At 44.9% G+C, this 17480-nt stretch overlaps 1 protein-coding gene across 3 annotated transcripts in view; it reads right to left on the reverse strand.

The window, feature by feature from the left end:
- Nucleotides 1-303: 303 nt before the first annotated feature.
- The window catches only part of DNAJB6 (DnaJ heat shock protein family (Hsp40) member B6), a 59897-nt gene continuing 42720 nt past the window's right edge, over nucleotides 304-17480 (reverse strand). The window contains exons 9-11 of one of the 3 annotated variants that reach the window (XM_050322696.1): nucleotides 11345-11368; nucleotides 9889-10098; nucleotides 304-1890 (exon numbers count right to left, since the gene is read on the reverse strand). In XM_050322696.1, coding sequence (XP_050178653.1) covers nucleotides 1808-1890; nucleotides 9889-10098; nucleotides 11345-11368 — 317 coding nt within the window. In that variant the 3' untranslated portion in view covers nucleotides 304-1807. Of the gene's footprint in view, nucleotides 10099-11344; nucleotides 11369-17480 lie in introns of all 3 variants that reach the window. The other 2 variants (XM_050322704.1, XM_050322687.1) reach the window with 2 other exon arrangements.

Below are 17480 nucleotides of genomic sequence, written 5' to 3' on the forward strand. Positions count from 1 at the left end.
TAGGATGCAGTTCAATGTTGTGCATTCTCCAGGAAGAATATTCCTTGCATGCCAAATGTGCAAGCTCTGCTTGAAGTATATGCTCCTCATAGTGATGTTTCCAGCCAGAAAGAACCCTCATTTGATGCAGAGAATGTATTGAGTTGCTCATGGATTTAACAAAAGGAATTACCTGGAATGCTCGTGGGCACTGTGTGAATGTGGACCCTCCCCCGTGTGCTTACAGCCTAAACTGTAATGGAAATCAAACACAGACAACTGATGCCAGCTGCAGTCTACAGTACAGTGCAACAGGACAAAGTATAAAGGCAGATTTTCTTTATTTTTAAATATTAGTAACACTGCACAAAAAAAGTGGTACTTAAGTGACAGAAAACTGGTACTCGGTCGTATTCCACAGTAACCGTAATTTACATCCCCTAAGAGTTCACAAAGGGTTATATGCTTGCAGAGGGTTACATGGGGTAATTGAAGCTAAACCATTCAGATACCAGAGACACCAGAATTTGTTATATCAAACCATGCTAAAATGCAGACTTGACTTTCTGTTTAGCTTCTCTCTTACACCATTATGTGCATTCCTACATCTTTTAAACGTTAGGACGAGTGAGTTTCTCCAGGAACTGTGGCCTTTCAATATTGCCAGGTTTAAGGCTGTTACATCAACAACGTATCGGCAAGAGGAAGACAAAAGGAACAAAACAAAACCATAAGCTGCTAACTCCTACCTGGAGGTTAAAAAGAGGAGACAACGTACTGACAAGGAACATGCAGGTAAATGCTTAAGGCAACAGAAGGGCTCTGTACACACTAAAAGGTTAAGAGAAGCGATGTGTCATGCACATGAGACGAGTATGGGAAGCAAGGAAGTCATCTTGCCAGAAAATACTTATTTCTTTTAAATCTAAGACATCTTTTCAAGCTAAAAAAAACAGTCCTGCAAAATGTTTTCATACATAAAAGTATAAGTTCTTTGCAGAAACAACTGGATAAAACGTTAAATGGATGCTGAAAAAATGTTTATTATCTAAAGCCTACTCAGCAGAAACAAAGAGCAGTTTTAAAGTAGCTCTTGGATCATTTGTCTCTACGTTCTGAAAATAAACTTTTAAAATAAGGAATGATTTCACTAAATGATTCATCAGGAGTCAACTAAGCTTAAAGAAATCAGTAGGAGTACTTACAGGAGGCCATCGTTACACTATGCTTCTTAAAATCAGAGGATATAACCTCAGGATACAGTTTAAAATGTAGGAACATTTTAATATCAGGGACAAAACTGCCCAGCCTGGGGGGGAAAAAAACAAAACAAAACCCCAACCATAGAAGTCACTTATTAAGCTTGCATAAATTACCCTATAAGAGCTCACGTCTCAGTCCCATTCCCAATGACATGACTGAACAGGACTCCTCTTTTAACAGGCCTGATGTTGATGCCACTGACCAAACAAACAGGCATTTGCACAACCCTTTATCTCCTACAAAACAAATAACAAAGACTAGAATAGAGTCGTTTTAGTCCCAGGGAAGGAAGAGGTAAGAAATTCTGTAACGCCTTCCAATCTCCAAACATAAAACACTCCTAACCACGACCAGCCTCGTCCGAATTCCCTAACCTGACTGGCAAGAAAGCCACTCCGTGAAACTAAAAGGAATAACATAGTGCAATTTTAGTACAGTTTTAAACATGAGTCACTTCCTTGCTAGCAGTGTGAACAATCAAAAAATATACACAGAAGAGGTGTGCTCAAAGGTAACATGAAGTTGTCATTATTATAAAGGTATTGGCATAGCAGAGAAGTCCATTTTAGTAACTCCCTTTGGTTGACTTCTTCTTCTTCTGTTCCTCTCTCTGCTTCTGCTTCCTCCTCTTGCTGACTTCTTTGTATCCTGAGGAAACATGGCTTGTAAAACACTTTTCACAGCATTCATGGACTTTTCCATCTAGCAAAAGCACATGTTCTCTGAATGGTTTAAGAAATATTAAAGAAAAGGTCTGGCTTCCTAATGTATTGTTTAGGGTTTTTTTTTAAATCACCATTTCCACTATATCCCCCCTTCTACTATATCCCTTACCTGGGATAGAAAGAAAACACTACCAATCTTTGAAGTTTGAAAAGATCTGGAGAACTTTCAAAATACTTCAAAGCCATTCAGGAAAAGCTTCAAAATTAGAGCACATGCAAAATCAGAATAATTTTCAAAATGGAAGCAATAAATAAGACTTATACAGCAGGAGCTATTTAAGTACTGGCATTTCCTGCTCACAGGAGTCAGAGTTACCATGACATTTGCATTTCCATTTTAAGACTAGGGAATACCAAGAATCCTGAGTAAATAAGAAGGTGCTCAGTGTTTACCAATATATATTTTATATGCTGGTCATCAGCCTGCTCATGCTTAACTATGCACCACCGGTTATATTCTACTGCAGCTCCAATGGTGCATGAAAGCATTGAGTTCAAGCAACAATTATTTGCTACAGGTTCAGTAGGCACAAGCTTCCAGCCATGTGATCATCATTCCAATGGTTTATCCCCCCCCCCACAATCGTGTGTGAAAAACAGTTCTTGCTGTGCATCACACCTTTTCCTCCAAATTTGCAGTAAAATCCAACTTGCTGGCAGACTTGCACGGGCAGTGAACTGTGTGAGCCACCACAATCTACCCAGGTGCACTCGTAAATCTAAACTGAAAGCCAGTAAACATTTCCCTCAGACAATCCTTCTGTGGTGCTTTCAGATAGCTGGAGGGATATTTTAGCTCAGTGGTGCTCTGCCACTGGGAATCAGCACAGCCCAGTGACTGGGGCCAGCACAGAGAGGATGAGCTGCTGCAAACCAGCTGAGGGGCAGGGCTGGGAGTGAGAGGAATGACCCTGGCAGGGCACAGCTCTGCCAGTATGGAAATGTCTTTGTTCCCTCTGTGTCGTGGGCAGGCAGGCAGGCAGAGATGGCCCTGAGGAAGCCATGTCACTGCTGCACCTGGTTCTCCATCAATTCAGTATCAAGAGCAAAATTAAGGTGGGAAAAGGAAGAGGTGGGAGGCTGGAGGAGTACAAAACCACACTGTGGCTGCAGTTTGCTCCTCATCAGAGCTCCTCCCAAGTGTAATTAGAGATGTGCCCACGGCAGATCTGCAGTTCTTCAGTTTAAGTCTTGGGGAGAACCATGAGACAAGTTTTTAGGCTAAAACCATTTGAGATGTTATCAAAGGCTTGTGCATTAGAGGAAATACACTCCCTGGTAGCAAAGGGAAACTGTTCTGGGTTATCACTCTAGCTCCTACGTTGTATCAACAGCATGACTTCATCTTTTGCAATCATCTGAGTCAAGAGGCAGGATATTTACTTAGAAATTCTGCCATGAGCGATCAGCTTGCACAAAGTTAGAGTGGAAACCAGTTTTCTTGTTTAAGGAAGAGAGAACTGGCAGTGCTTTGCAGGACTGCAGATGAAGCTGGGTCTTCCCTGCACCCTGCCACCCCCTGAGCTACAATCCTGTCCCTGGGGACACTCTGTGAACATCCACTCACTTAGAATCCATCCAGGAAGTTTCCTTCCATGTCAGCCCCTCAGTCACCTATACATCACCAAAAATAGGATCCCTTGGCATTCAATTTACTGAGTAAGGCACCCATCCCAGAAGGGATCAAGCATCTCTCTGCTTTCTCACAGAGGTCAATGGAGGCAGAAGAGACATGCTGACTCCTGAGGATCACTCATCCAGGGGATGTTATTCAAAGGATTCTTCCCTTTACTGGAGGGAAAAACAGCATCATATCAGCTGATCAGAACTAGTTCATGAAATAACTATGAAACAATAACACAGATATTTGGGAAAGGGTCATTAAGCCCTAGCAGGTTATTAGCTTCATAATTTTTGCATTTTTCCTTCTCAAAACACTGTTGGTATTTCTAAAAGGCTTCCACATCCAGGCATGATTGCATTTGATGCTGTCATTTTATAATATTTTTTTTTGCAACAGTCCATTTTCTTCAAATGTTTGAGATTTTGAAAGCAGTTCTAGCAACCCTTCCTTAAAAATACTGTGAGTCAATGTAAATTATGACTTAAAGTGAATGCCACATAATTCATTGTCTTATAAATGAAACAACTCAAAAGTTAAAATAATGTGGTATGAAGATATTTAGGCTTTTGACAACATGGTTTCCTACCAGCCTTCGGAATGATAAGGGTGAAAAGTGGAAATCTTTCAAGCTTTCTTTTATCACTGACACACAGAAACAGATTGGCCAAAGTAGAAGATAAGAAATATAGAGTATTCCTCAAGAGAAAAGTGCCAGGTCTTTTCTGTTTTGAGCCTGCTGTGATAAATAATTTCACTCTCTACCATTTCCTTTTATACCCCTAGCTAAGAAGAAAGGATAGGTCAAACTTTGCCAGTCTGTTAGCTCCAGTGATGCTATGCTGGGTGATAACAGCCAAAAACCTGATCCAAATAAGCGAAGCAGCTCCTAACACAAATAAGAATTGCACACTAAAGATGTAACCCTTCGGTGCATGTTTCACTCAAATACTTCAACCAGCGCTAATTAAAAGCATATTTAGCTGCCTTGGTTACAAGACTAGCCCCAAAATCACAAAATAACAAAATCTGAATTAGAAGGCAGCAGCCCCATAACTATTTGATCATTTTGCAGTGAGCCTGTGTCCTGGAGAGTTGCCAGCATCACAAAGTGTCCAGAGGAACTTCCCATAGTGAGTGCCAGGCTGAACTGGCTTCAGCCAAACAGTCCTGTTCTTGGAGAAGGCTGTTCAAATTTCCACCCTTAGAAGCAATTGTTTGCCATCTGAACTCTAGAAGTGCATTACAGGGTGGAGGGAGAACAGGCTGCTGAGAGCTTCCCCAAGCTGTGACTTTTGGAAAACAGATTCACTCAAAAGCAGATAGATATCAGCCTGGTATTTCTTGCTTTTGTCAGCTGCCAGAAGCAGAGAGGGATGAAGCAATAATCCACACCATTTGGAATTATAGTTGGTTTACTACCTGGATAATTCTTGTCTAAAACAAACAGCAACAGCTGACCCACTCTTTCCATTTCATTGCCTTCTCATCTACTTCCAGAAGAACCACAAGGAGCACAGAAGCTACTCCAGCTTTCATAAAGGTGCTGAAAGCTGAAAACAACTTCCAACAACACTTAGGTGTAACTCCCTCAACCCCCACTCAGCAAGGACCAAAACAAAGTGGGAAGCCTCTCCGCTGTGTCCCAGACTGACTTGCCTTCTGGCTTTCTACTTCCCTGCCATCTGCACCTCCCAAAGTCACCAGTTTGTTCGGTCACTGACTGTGAAATTCATCACATTCTTGGGTGGCAGCTGTGAAGGAGGTGTGCATATCAGGCAGCCGATCCAAAGGCACAAGTGTCCTGGGGAAAACACTCCCACCCCACACATTTCTGGTATCCTACTTCTTCCTGCCCTGCCTGACATCTGCCTGCTCCACCAGGATGCAGAGAGCAGCCACGGGTCTGCTCCACCTTCCTTCTGCCAGCACAGAGGAGCACAGGAAACAGCAGAGGGAAACAAGGTGTTCAGTCACAACTGACAATTAACATGCAGCGTTGCTGCTTCTTGACCCACATCAGCCAGCAACAAAGGCCACGGACCGATTTTTACAGAAGATCTGCAACAGTGAAGACTTTGGAGGAATCTCATTCCACTTTCAGAGTGAAATGTTGAGGTTGGGGGTGGGAGAGATTCATGCTTTCTGCTCAGGTCACAGAGAATGTTTTCCAAGATCCACTAATTTTTACTAAGATCGTGGCCAGTCTTTTGCCCTCCTTCAAACCATGGAAGCAGTCACAGTCCCAACACTCACACAGAGCTTTAACAAGGCAGCAGGGCACTCTCAAGGTGGGTTCTATAGTGCTCTTTCTAGTTCTCTGCTCTTAGAAATGTCTCTCTATTCAAAACAATAAATTGCAATTTCAAAGGCAGCTTAGCTTACTTCTGAGCTGCAGCCACCCTCTGTTATTTCAGACTGACCACACTCACATATGCCATTATAAAAATTCACCCCAGCTCACAGCTTCAATATAATTTCAGGCACGTGACTCACTCTGCAATTACAGCTTTGCACCACACTTTCACATCCCCTCCTTTCAGCCTGAGCCCTTGCCCAGCATACACTACCACCTGACCTACTAATTCCCTCACCACATCCACAGCTCCTGCCCGTGCCATGGAGCACTGTGGAGAGGGAGCCTGCCTTTACGTAAAGACCTGAGGTGACAAAACATCCCACCCTGTCTAGGTATGCTGCTCCACTGTTTAATTATCTGCACTGTTAAATCCAAGGGGCGAGTTCTCCAGTTTCACTGGCCAACCCAGTGATGTAATCCCAGCTTTGATGTTTTAGGGGACTGAAAAGCTTTAGCAACTTGCAGGGGCCTTCCTTCACGCTTGCTCACCATGCTGTTTTCATTACCAGTTCTGCCTAGAATTGCCTCAAGAACATACCAAGCCAGATACAACCTGCTTGCCTAGTAATAGGCAGGTAATAGCACAGGTAACGCTATTACTGAGTAGATTTCCAAGGTTTTACTCCCAAATGGCAATCAAAAGCTTGCAGGGCTATGCAGCCGTGGAATCCCTTCCACGTGCAACCCAGCTGTCCTCGACGGGAAGCAGATGGGTTACAGGATGATTTCGTACCAGCAGCCAAAACACCATGCGTGAGGGCAGCTCTGGGCTGAGCCAGGGAGCAACCAGCCAGTCCCCAAATCCACCAGCCAGCCTTCCCACCCCCTGCCCCAGAAGAGTACGGCTGCTCCCACTCGCACACAGTTACAGCCAGGGGATGTGGAGCAAAGGGAGAGGGAACTCCATCTCCGCGCCTCCAGAATTCCTCACGTATTAGGTTTCCATAGAAAACAGTGGCTTTGCTTTCCTTTCTCTTTCCATTACATGCCCAAAACTAAGTATGTGATGGAATCATAAAGTAATTAGTTTGGATAACCAAGCACATTGCTGTTACTAGTTAGTAAAGTGTCAGGAAACCGCATGTTGGTAAAAAGAACAGAGACTGAGTTAAAGATGAAATAAAGTACAAATAGCTCAAGTTTCCAGAAGAGGAATCCATGCCAGGAAAGGATCAAGATTAGTTAAGCTAGCTCTTTTAGAGTGGTTTCCTCTTCACAGATGCCAGCAGATAAAAATGCAGCAAAAATGAATAATTAATGTTGTAAGTTGTAGGTTAATGCAAGCTATTTCATTCAAAAGGAAGAGCAAACCTTGCAATATTATTTTCCAAATAATGAGATTTTGTATCATGTATTTTTCAGTATTTTAACAATTAAACATTTCAGCCATTCTTTCTGGATAAAGGTCAAAACTCTCAAAAATCCAGAGCAGTAGTCTTTTAGGGGAACTTACCACCATCTCTGCCATTAATGGCTGCCACCCCCAGGTCTCTGCTGGCATTTAATGTCACTTGGACACAGCTTGGATCCCACCAGTCAGCCATGTATCACATGATCAGGGAGCACATCACTTGCAGTATCTGAATTATTATTTTTAAAATTCCTTGTTTGGAGCTAGAGAACTGTTTGAGATATGCAGCGATTTCAGAGCACAAGAGGTGAAGTTTTATTCTAAGTGGCCATTACAAAGCTAGGAACAGCTTCCAGAGCAATTTCCACTAAAACACAAAGTGTTAGATGGAGAATCAAATTAAACTCTAATTTTTTATTAAATACCCACTGCGACGACTGGAATCCTGACTAAGGATAGCATTCATCTCACCTCTGGATATTGGATGACAGTCTAAGTGAGCTGGCCAGACTTTCCTCTTGGGCACTAGAGAGATGCCACTTCCAGAGGGATACCCACCACATAGTCAAAGTGAACCCTATCCCCTTCTCCTTCGTTTAAATTTCCTACAGGCTTACAAATCAAAACTCAAACAGTCCCATTCCTAGAGCTGGGAAAAAAAAACCACAAAGAACATCTCACTTCAGGTAAATCATTAGTGACTGCGGGTTTGCTCGAGATGCTCCAACTGGGACAACATCTAAAACTGCTGCGTGGTCCCGCCGCCAAGGGCCCCACATCAGTGGTGGCAAAACTGTCTGATTTGAGGTGGAACAGGGCCTGGTTTGAGGCCATTGGACTTTACCAATTTTCAACTGAATTGAGAGGTCTCTGGACCAAGGCAGAAAAAGATGCCATTCTCCCCCAACGCCGGCCCGTGTAAGCACGGCAGCTGTCGCAGTGATCGATGAGAAGCCAAGCGGGAGCGAGTCAGTGGTCTCTGTAATTACAGAGCTGTGCTGGTGAAGCCTCCTTTCTGGGCAAGGCAGTCAGCAGAGGTGAACACCCATGAAGGAGAAGGGTGTTACTGGCCAGGGCTCGTGCAAAAACTTCCCAAGGAGGGATTAAGACACTCACGTAGGTTTTTATGACTGACTCGACCAGTCCTTCAGCAGCCCTGTCCATCAGAGGAACAGCAGGCAAAATATTTAAATCAGCAGTAAAATCTTAAGTCTTACTTCAATCAAGTTTTCCACCCTGAGTCTTTTATGGCAACTCACAATCTACTGGTAGAAGAGAGGATTTTGTGATTGCGCTAATACTTCTGGAAATTAATTTTAATTGCAAACTTGTGCGTCTTGGAACATAAATAAATTCACAGCAAAAAGTCCTAAGCAATCTTAAAAACTGCTCCAAAAATTGCACAGAGCACGTCAACCTCAGCTGCCCTTCAGAAATCATTGCAGAGTGTTGTTATGATTGCAGAGATCCTCACTTCTCCAAAGGCACAGCCAAAGCTTTGTTTTGCCAGCTACAGACACAGGAGACCAAACCTGTAACCCTTGAGTGGGAGATTCAGGACACCAGCCCAGAGGTTACACGGTTACATTCAGGCCTCTGTAACTTTTTTTTTTTTAAGGAGAAGATTCAACTTTGCCATCCTTAAGAGACAAAACTTCCAGCAACTGACCAGGAAGACATTTAACAAAACGTTTCTGTTTTTTCAATCTGTCATCCCACGTGGTATTTTTAGGTCTTCCATAAAGAAGGCAGTGTTAGATTTAAAGGCTCATAAACACAGTGGAAGTTGGTGCAGCACTGGGAATACGTGAGTGCCTGTTCTGGGGGACAGTGCATATTTTTCATGTGCTGTGTTTACCCTGAGGAGCCTCATATGCTCACACTTCCCAGCACTTTGCCTAATTCCACACTACTGAGAAGGGCCCTTGGTTTGGGCATCCAAGCAGGAAGGCATCTTCATGTATCAGAAAAACCTGTCTTGGCAGTCCTGGATGATCTTTGACCACAGGTTCCAATTAAATCAAGTACTTATGAGGAGTTTGTTGTCCAAGATAGCCTCTGGACTACATTGCCAAAACATTACAGACTGGAAATATATCAAAGGACTAATTACTTCCAAAAATAACCCGGACAATTGCCACGTTGCCACATTTGCCTGAACGGTCTCAGCCTTCTCTATTAAGATTTAGATGCCTAAAACTGCAGCTTCCAGAAATAGTATTAAGTTGCTGAACTTCTCCTTGGACAAGGAAGCCAAGCACAATATAAGTAAATGAATGTGCAAAGTATTGTGATGAGTTAACCTCTAAAAGGCCTTCATTTTTAACAACAAAGAGCAGAGGCACTTCAGCAGCACAACAATATTTGCCCTGGATCCTTAAGTATCCCAGGGCCTTAGTGAATCTAGGCTAAATGGAAGATCAGAGCTAAAGCAGGATGAAGGCACATAAGCTGCTGTTTATGATCTACCCAGGGAGCTAACATTAAGTCAACACACAGCACCAACTTCTTGCTTGGCTTTTTGGTTTTGGCTTTTGACTAGCTGATGGATCGTCCTTCGCGTGTTTGTCCCCACCATGCTTGTGCACACCTGATAAATGAAAAGGGGCCTCGAAGCTGCTCATGACCCGGCTTCTATCCTGTTCTTCCACCTCATCACTATTATAATGAAAGGCATAGCGGGGGGAGCTGGCAGGCTTGTGAGACTTCTGCAGGCGAGGAGGGTTGGCCGGCTGGGAAGGCAGCGCGTGTTGTCCTCTCCGTCGGCACTCCTCGGCAAAGGCTTCTTCATCTGGCTCCCCTGGAAAAAGCGAAAAGTGCAAGAGAAGTGAGCTGCACACAAAATGCCTAAGTTTAGCCTGAAAAAGAAGAACCCCTCGGAAATGGGCTGGACATTAGGGGTCACAGAACTAGAGTCTTGACTGCGGTTGGTCACAGACAGCCCTGTGTATCGGCACATCAGGGAGGGTCTGGAGCAGAAAGCTCCATCAATGGCCTCTCACTACACTGAAGCCACTCAAAAGATCCACTAGATATGACAACTCAGGAGCCACTGTTCCCTTTTTCCCAAAAGACAGTGTGAGGGAGCTGAGCACATGGTCCTGGACAATATTTCTGTCCTGTGCAGAGCATGTCATCTCATCCCACCTCACCTGGACTGTCTGCCTAGGGAGGCTTGGCCCTGCTCAAGGAAAAGTCAAAGGGAAAGGAAGGATAAATATCCAAGCTAACTACAGGGGTGGTGGGATACAAAGCCACTGTGGGTTCAGAGGGGCCAGATGTTGGGCATCACAGCTGGAAGGATGGTGGAGATGCGTGAAGGACCACATGAAGATGAGAAATCATGTTGAAGCTGTGAGAGGTAAACACACTCTGGAGGCAAGGCAGGAACACACAGCACAGGCCAATGAACACAATGGAAATAAAACCCAATGTTTGCACCAACTGATATGAAAGATGAGGTAACTCCAGTCATACTCATGCTGTTTTGCAGGTGACACTTTCCTTTGCTGCAGAAACCATAACAGCACCAGTGCTGCAAAGTAGAGAAATCAGCTCCCGTAACACACATAAAACTCAGCAAAACCACACACTGAAGCAAACAGTAAGATACCAAAATGCCAACAAAAGACATCCAACCTGGAAAATAAGGGGGAAGGGAATGGGAGGGGGAAAAAAAAGGGGGGGGTTGGAAGAGTGAGAACAAAGGTGTGTACCACATTTGTTTCTTAAAGGCTTTTAAAAGTTTCATTAGTTCAATTACTTAAATACTTTTAATAGAGCTGATGAAATATGGCATCATTTTATTTGCATCAAAAGTGGTGTGTCACATTCTGGAAGCTTTTCCTGGGATGTGCCCGGCATCAGCTGCTCAGGGAGGGGTGTGTGCTCTCAGCTAACGTGTGTGTTCTTAGTTCATGGCTGGAAAATGCTTTGAAGATGGAAAAAGCACCACGGACACAACACGGGACAGAGCAGGAATACCCACTTTGTGTGTGCATCAAACCACCGACACTCTCAAACACAACAGGTCCCATTGTCTTTACCTTGTAATCGCACACGGGGAGATGCTTCCGAGGGCATGAGGAAAAGGAGGCAAGGTATGTTTAAGAAGTCATTTCACAGAGCAGTGCGGGCACCCGAGGCCTTGCAGGAGAAGAGGACTCCAGGATGTGCCCCACATCACCCTGCTGTGAGTCTGAGCACCTGATGTGCTTGGGTATTATGCAGAGGACGCTTCTTCCCAGGTGATTAAATGTCCATCTCTGCCTCAGTGCTCGTGCTTTTGTGCCCTGGGGTCTCCCACACATTTCCAAAGCAAATACGAGAAAATCACAAACGATAAGACAAAGATCTCTGCGTTAAGAGTGCCTGCATCATGCCAGTGTAAAACCCTGGGTGCCTGGTTCTCCCTGCAGTAGGAGAGGGCTGGTAAGACGCTGATTTTCCCCTCACACGAAGTCAAGGAAAAGCTGAGAGAAGTCCAGGCACAGAATCGCAATCATTTCCCGTAAGAGGCTACAGAATTTTACACACTATACAGACAGCACTGGAGCATGTATCAGGCTGATGATACCAGGTGTATGAAGATAAACCAATAAAATGCCAAGAGTAAGAAAAAAAAGCATAGGAAACCCAAGTACATCACTTGCACATACAAAAAACCTGCCAAGAGGGTTCATTTCCTAACAAATTATAGTGCACCAAAAATAGGAGATCCCTCCCCTCCCACGGAAACACAAACTGCATGGCTCTCTTTCTGATGTGCAATGTCTTGATGTATGTTTAAAATTTATACTGGCAAACAGATGCAGGAATGGGAAACATGCTGAAGCCATCCTTGAAGCTCTGTGTGTGTGCATCACAGAGACACCCCAATCAGACAACTAACACAACTCCTCAGTACAGGACTCAGGGAACCAGAATGCCTTTGGAGTCATAGAACATTTCAGTTGGAAGGGATCTTTAGAGCTCATCTCCCCCAGAGTCCAACTCCCCTGCAGTGAGCAGGGACATCTTCAACTAGATTGGGTTGCTCAGAGCCCTGACCTGGAATGTTTCCAGGGATGAGGCATCTACCAACTCCCTGGGCAACCTCTGCCAGTGTTCATCACCCTCATTGTAAAACGATTCCTCTTTATATCTAAATCGACCATCCTTCACTTTAAATCCATTACCCCTTGTCCTATCACTACAGGCTCTACTAAAAGGTCTGTCTCCATCTTTCTTATGAGCTCCCTTCAAGTATCAAAAGGATTAAATCCATCTTCATCACCCAATAGAGTCATTCACTTTTCCATCTCCCCAAAGCAAAGACAAGTTTTAGTTACAAAAAGACCCCCAAAAATTGTCCAAACTTTTTCCCCTTTACGAGTTGTGGTAGTGCAGGATGGCACCACAAATTAAATGGTGCAACATCATCTCAGCTGAGGTTCAAATACTGAATGGACTCCAGCGCTGTGCATGGCATGAGCCATCAGATCTTCCTCTGATCATCTTCCTTTAGCTTGCCTGGCACAGCAAAACTTAAGTGTAACTTGCATCAGCTGTTCTTCCTTGTTCTACATATTTAAACATATTTGAAACATCTGAGCCAGACTGAGTAAAGCCACTGGGAACAGGAAGCCACTCGAAACACTGTGGGAGAGTTCAGCCCCAGAGCATCACCACCAAAAAGTGTTTAAACATTGCCAGAGCTTTGTCAGTGGTGACACTTGTCCTAGAAACGGCTTTTAGGAAGACAGCTAGTATGGAGGAGGAGGGGTGTACTTGAGTTCAGAGCTGGAATATCCACCCAAGAAGCACCTTTCAGGGGTGCTCAGGCTTTAAACAGCCCTCAGTTCCCCCAGCACCTCCTTCTTGGGGTCTCCTGTGCCTCCAAGCCAGCACACCCACGTGAGAGCCTGGGCAGCCACGCCGTGACCTCAGGCAGGGACTGACCCAGGTTAAAAATAACACTCTTTTTCCAAGCCTATGTTTAACCCAGCTCAGGGCCTGCAGCCACCCCAGCTGGGACAGGCAAGGGGGCAATTATCAGGGGCAGCTGGAATCAGCATCCAGGCATTAAGCTAAAGATCTTATTCCACTAATGCAAATAATAATTAAAAACCTTGCAGCTATTTCACTTGCAAAACCAGCTGGGAGAAGTTACATTTCTAAGGGTTAATTCTGAAAATGAAGGATTCAGCATTAGTAGTAACATTTAAAAACAGCAATTACAGTTTGGTTTTCTGGTGCACCCAATGAACAGCAGCTTCTGAGGAAAAAGAAGTGAAACACGAGCTGTGGCATCCTACAAAGCTGCACTGGGACTAAAAGCTGCCTTCTGCTACAACCAAGAAGGGCTGGAAAATAACTTCTCTTACCAAAGCTGGTGCACAGAAAAGGGGAAACAGGGATCCTTCGAGTTGTAGTTAACCAGTAGAGGGCAATATTGCCTATCGCGAGGGTATCGTTATCAGAACAGCCGCTGCCAACCTGTATTTAGGTGGTAATACAGCGATTTGACATGTCTAGCACAAACTGGGAGGGCAATTCTTGGACTAGGTGGGCGCTCTGGGGGAGCTGCCAGCTACACCAAGGGGTCTGTACGTGCTCCAGGGAAATGGAGGTCACACACAGGAGCAAAAACCCCAAGGCAGAGATATCCCAGGTGAGCTGGGACAGGTAAGTCACGGAGCACTGCAGACAAAAGCAGCCCTGCACGGGCCAGCATTAATATTTTTGTGTTACATCTAAATAACATCCATGCACGTCCTGGAATTGAACTGAAATCCTACCAGGAATCAGCAGTAATTAACGGCAAGACAGTAATGGCAGAAATATGCAAAACAAACCGGGGTAAACATCCTGAGGATGCCGAAACACTGATTTGCATTTGCCAGGTCGCTTCCCGCGCAGGAGGGAGCGGTGCCTTGGTGGTTCCCGCACGGCAGCCCTACTACTCACATGCTCTGTTCTCACACACCTCACCCGAGAAATATATATATATAACCAGGGTTTTCCCCTGTATTAGGAAAGAAGTAGGCGCACTAGAGTTTGCTCATCTGAAGGAAGACTTCCCCGAAGCCACAAACACCACAGAGTCCGCCCCGTAAGCAGCACCAGAAGGTGCAGCTGGTGAGGGACATTCGGGTTAGTCCAATGACAGCTCCGAGCTGAGCTCCAGCCACACAGTTGTGCAAAGGTGGCTTGCAGGAAACTTACTCCATTCTAATCTTCCTTGAATGATGGCCAGCAAAGTGTCTGTCTAATACTTTAAGGCTTTAAAGTTAAGGGGCAGTGTAAGCTCGGAGCAGAGCACTGTATTGCTGCTTCTGGAGAAGGCTCCGCTGGAAATCTGAGCTGTTCCTGATGTGGACTGATAACATAGAGTGTAGAAGGCAAAAAAACGAAAAGCTTTTCTTGACCTTCTCCCCCCCCCCCTTCTATTACACAGGCTTGGAATTTACCCTGCGCCTATGGAGGGCCCTGGAGTTTCTGATGACTCAACTACATCCGCTGCTGCCGTGGAGAGATGAGCTGTGATGGAAGGAGCAATCAAAAGTACAAGAAAAAAAAAAACATTCAAACACATTTATCTGAAGTCCATCACACTACGATCTTTGTAACCTGTTGATATGGTTTTTCTACTGATAAACTTTTCCATTGTTACAGCAGTTCTGGTATTAATATCTACCTTAGCAGAAGATACCAGGGTTCTTCTGAGAACAAAGTCCAACATGTTCTGGGAAATCTCATGTTTTACAGGAACTCACTGGATCTGAGAACTCATCTTACAGACCTGTCTACAGGCCTGGATTCTCCTGTGCTGAAAAAATCCTGGAGATTAACTGGATCTTTTGTTTCTTCTCTTAAAAGCTCCATATCTAATGTCCTATAGCACAGAGAAAATACCAGGAGACCAAGTAACTACTAAAAACACAGAAGTAATGGTCTAATTTTGGGGTCACACTCAGAAGTTGTTTTCAGAAAGCTGCCAAATCATCAGCTTTTTCAAATTCCTGTTGGAAATGAGGAATGCTCATTATAAAACACCAAGCCCAGGGTATTTTCTAAAACCACATGTGCACACAAACCCCCCTAATCCCTCCTGAAATTGTAGGCAATGTGCTCAGCCAAGAAAATACTCCCTCGCCATTACTGGAGGCTATGTTGAGCAAGTTCTTCTGATTAATTGTTCTTAAACTTGTTTCTAAATGCCAGGAAACACAAATACTGTGACGAGTAACAGCAGGAGTTATAAAATCCTCTTTCAGCCTGTGCTCTCTTGGGTTTGCCAGGCTCGACAGAACCCAAAATTTGCATCAAGTCCTCTTTGGAAAATATCTCTGAGTTGGACTGTGACAGCCTTTAAAAATCTCCCTCTTGCTATTTGATGTGATGCTTACAAGAAAAAGCAGCCATTTTAAAGTCCTCTGATTAAAAAAAATGCACATAGTTTTGAAAGCTGAAAGAGCCTGAAATCACTCAGAAACTATCCAGGGAATGCCAGAGCAGCTGCCCCATCTGCACCATCAGTTCTAGAGCAGAGCTTTTGTAAACTATAAAGGGAGTTTATTTCAGCAGTGATGTTTATCAGCTAAAGCACAGGACGAAGGACAAGGTTTTAAGTTGGTTCACACAAATCAGTGGCTTTCACCAATTACTGGCAATAATTTTCCTTCTAGAGCAACTGCCCATTCCTCAATGATACCGAGAGCACAAGGAGATTCCGGGTTTCTCAGTGTCTGTCTGACACTTCCTTCCTGCAAAATTCAAGGAAATATTTAGCTGAAGGGGTGCACCCAGAGTGCTCAGCTGGTTAGAAACTGAAGATGCTGGCAGCTCTCAATCTGTACCCTCTGCAAAAATCTGCTGCCATGTCCCACCTCCTCATCTCCCATCCTGTGCTGGTTACAACAGCTCAGCTCTGCCAGCACAAACAGCACTGCAACTCAGACGTGCATTATGTCTCCCTGCTCCAACCCCAAAACTCATATTGTTTATAACTGGGGGATTTGAGCTGGGCCTTCCCAGCACTACGATCTCCCCTGCTGTGGGAGGTGGGCATTTCTTGCAAAGAGGTGGTGGTGGGGGAGGGAAATCCAGAAGTGGCAGGAGACAGCAAGGGAGATGGTGGCAAAGTCCTGGGAAAAAACAAGGGTGTGGGATTTGGGAGAAAGGACAGACTGATGGGGCGCTCTCGCAGTGCTATTTCTGTCCTGGGAGGGCATGGCTGCAGCATGTCCAGTGTCCGGGAAAGGGCAGGGCTCAGTGCTTTCTGCTCAACACACAGAGCAAACCTCTGCCCTTCTGGCTTTAAAAACTGGCAGTGGGTCTTGCTCCTTTTATTTTTGCCCTCGTATTCAGCTGCTCCAGTGCCAGCTCACACTGTTCCTGCCCAGCCGTACCCGTGTGGCACAGACCCAGGGCAGGGAAAGCCACATGCTGGGTTCACTCACCCTCCCTGCCCCGCAGCAGCTCCCTCAGAAAGCTCAACCTTTTGAGTTTTGTTTTTCTTTTTTATCCATCTGAATTTTACTTGCCACCCCCGTACACGCCCGAGAACCCCATTGTATCCCGCATTCAGCCCAGCGTGTACCAACACGAATCCTGCATTCCCAGCACATCCCAAGCTACCTCAGCACAGCATTTCACCACAAAGATGCCCCAATCTGCAAAGAGTTGGGAAAATTAAATGAGTTTTTAGCACGTGCTAACTGCAACAGTGCTGCAAAGGGAAGTGGGATGGGAAATGGGATCATGCTCAGTGGCTCCTGGGGATCAATGGCTACAGCCACTCCTGTTTGACCAGGTCAGGTGGAGCCTGGCACAGAGAGGGGAGCTGTTGGGAGAGACTGGAGTTACCTCCTTGCTGCCAAAAATTACTCATCAGAAGATATTTTAAAGCCCAAGGAATGGTCCCACATTATCTCTGAGGCCAGAGAGAAGGACAGGCTGAACACATCCTGCCTTTTGCAGCTATTTTGCTTCTGTGGAAGCACACCAGGGCATCCACACAGATTACACCAATTGCTCTCATCTTGAAGATCTGGGATGTAGGAAATGCAAATGGCAGGAGGTAATACGGATCCCCACGTTTCCAGCAAGCAGAGAGATGACCCCATTTGCACACTGAGGCTCAAAGTGAATTTAATTAATTTTAAAAGACTTTATCACACAGGGGTGTTTCACTCGTTT

Source organism: Myiozetetes cayanensis, unplaced genomic scaffold, assembly GCF_022539395.1.
Source record: "Myiozetetes cayanensis isolate MyiCay16 unplaced genomic scaffold, myiCay2020 scf1, whole genome shotgun sequence".
NCBI lineage: Eukaryota > Metazoa > Chordata > Aves > Passeriformes > Tyrannidae > Myiozetetes > Myiozetetes cayanensis.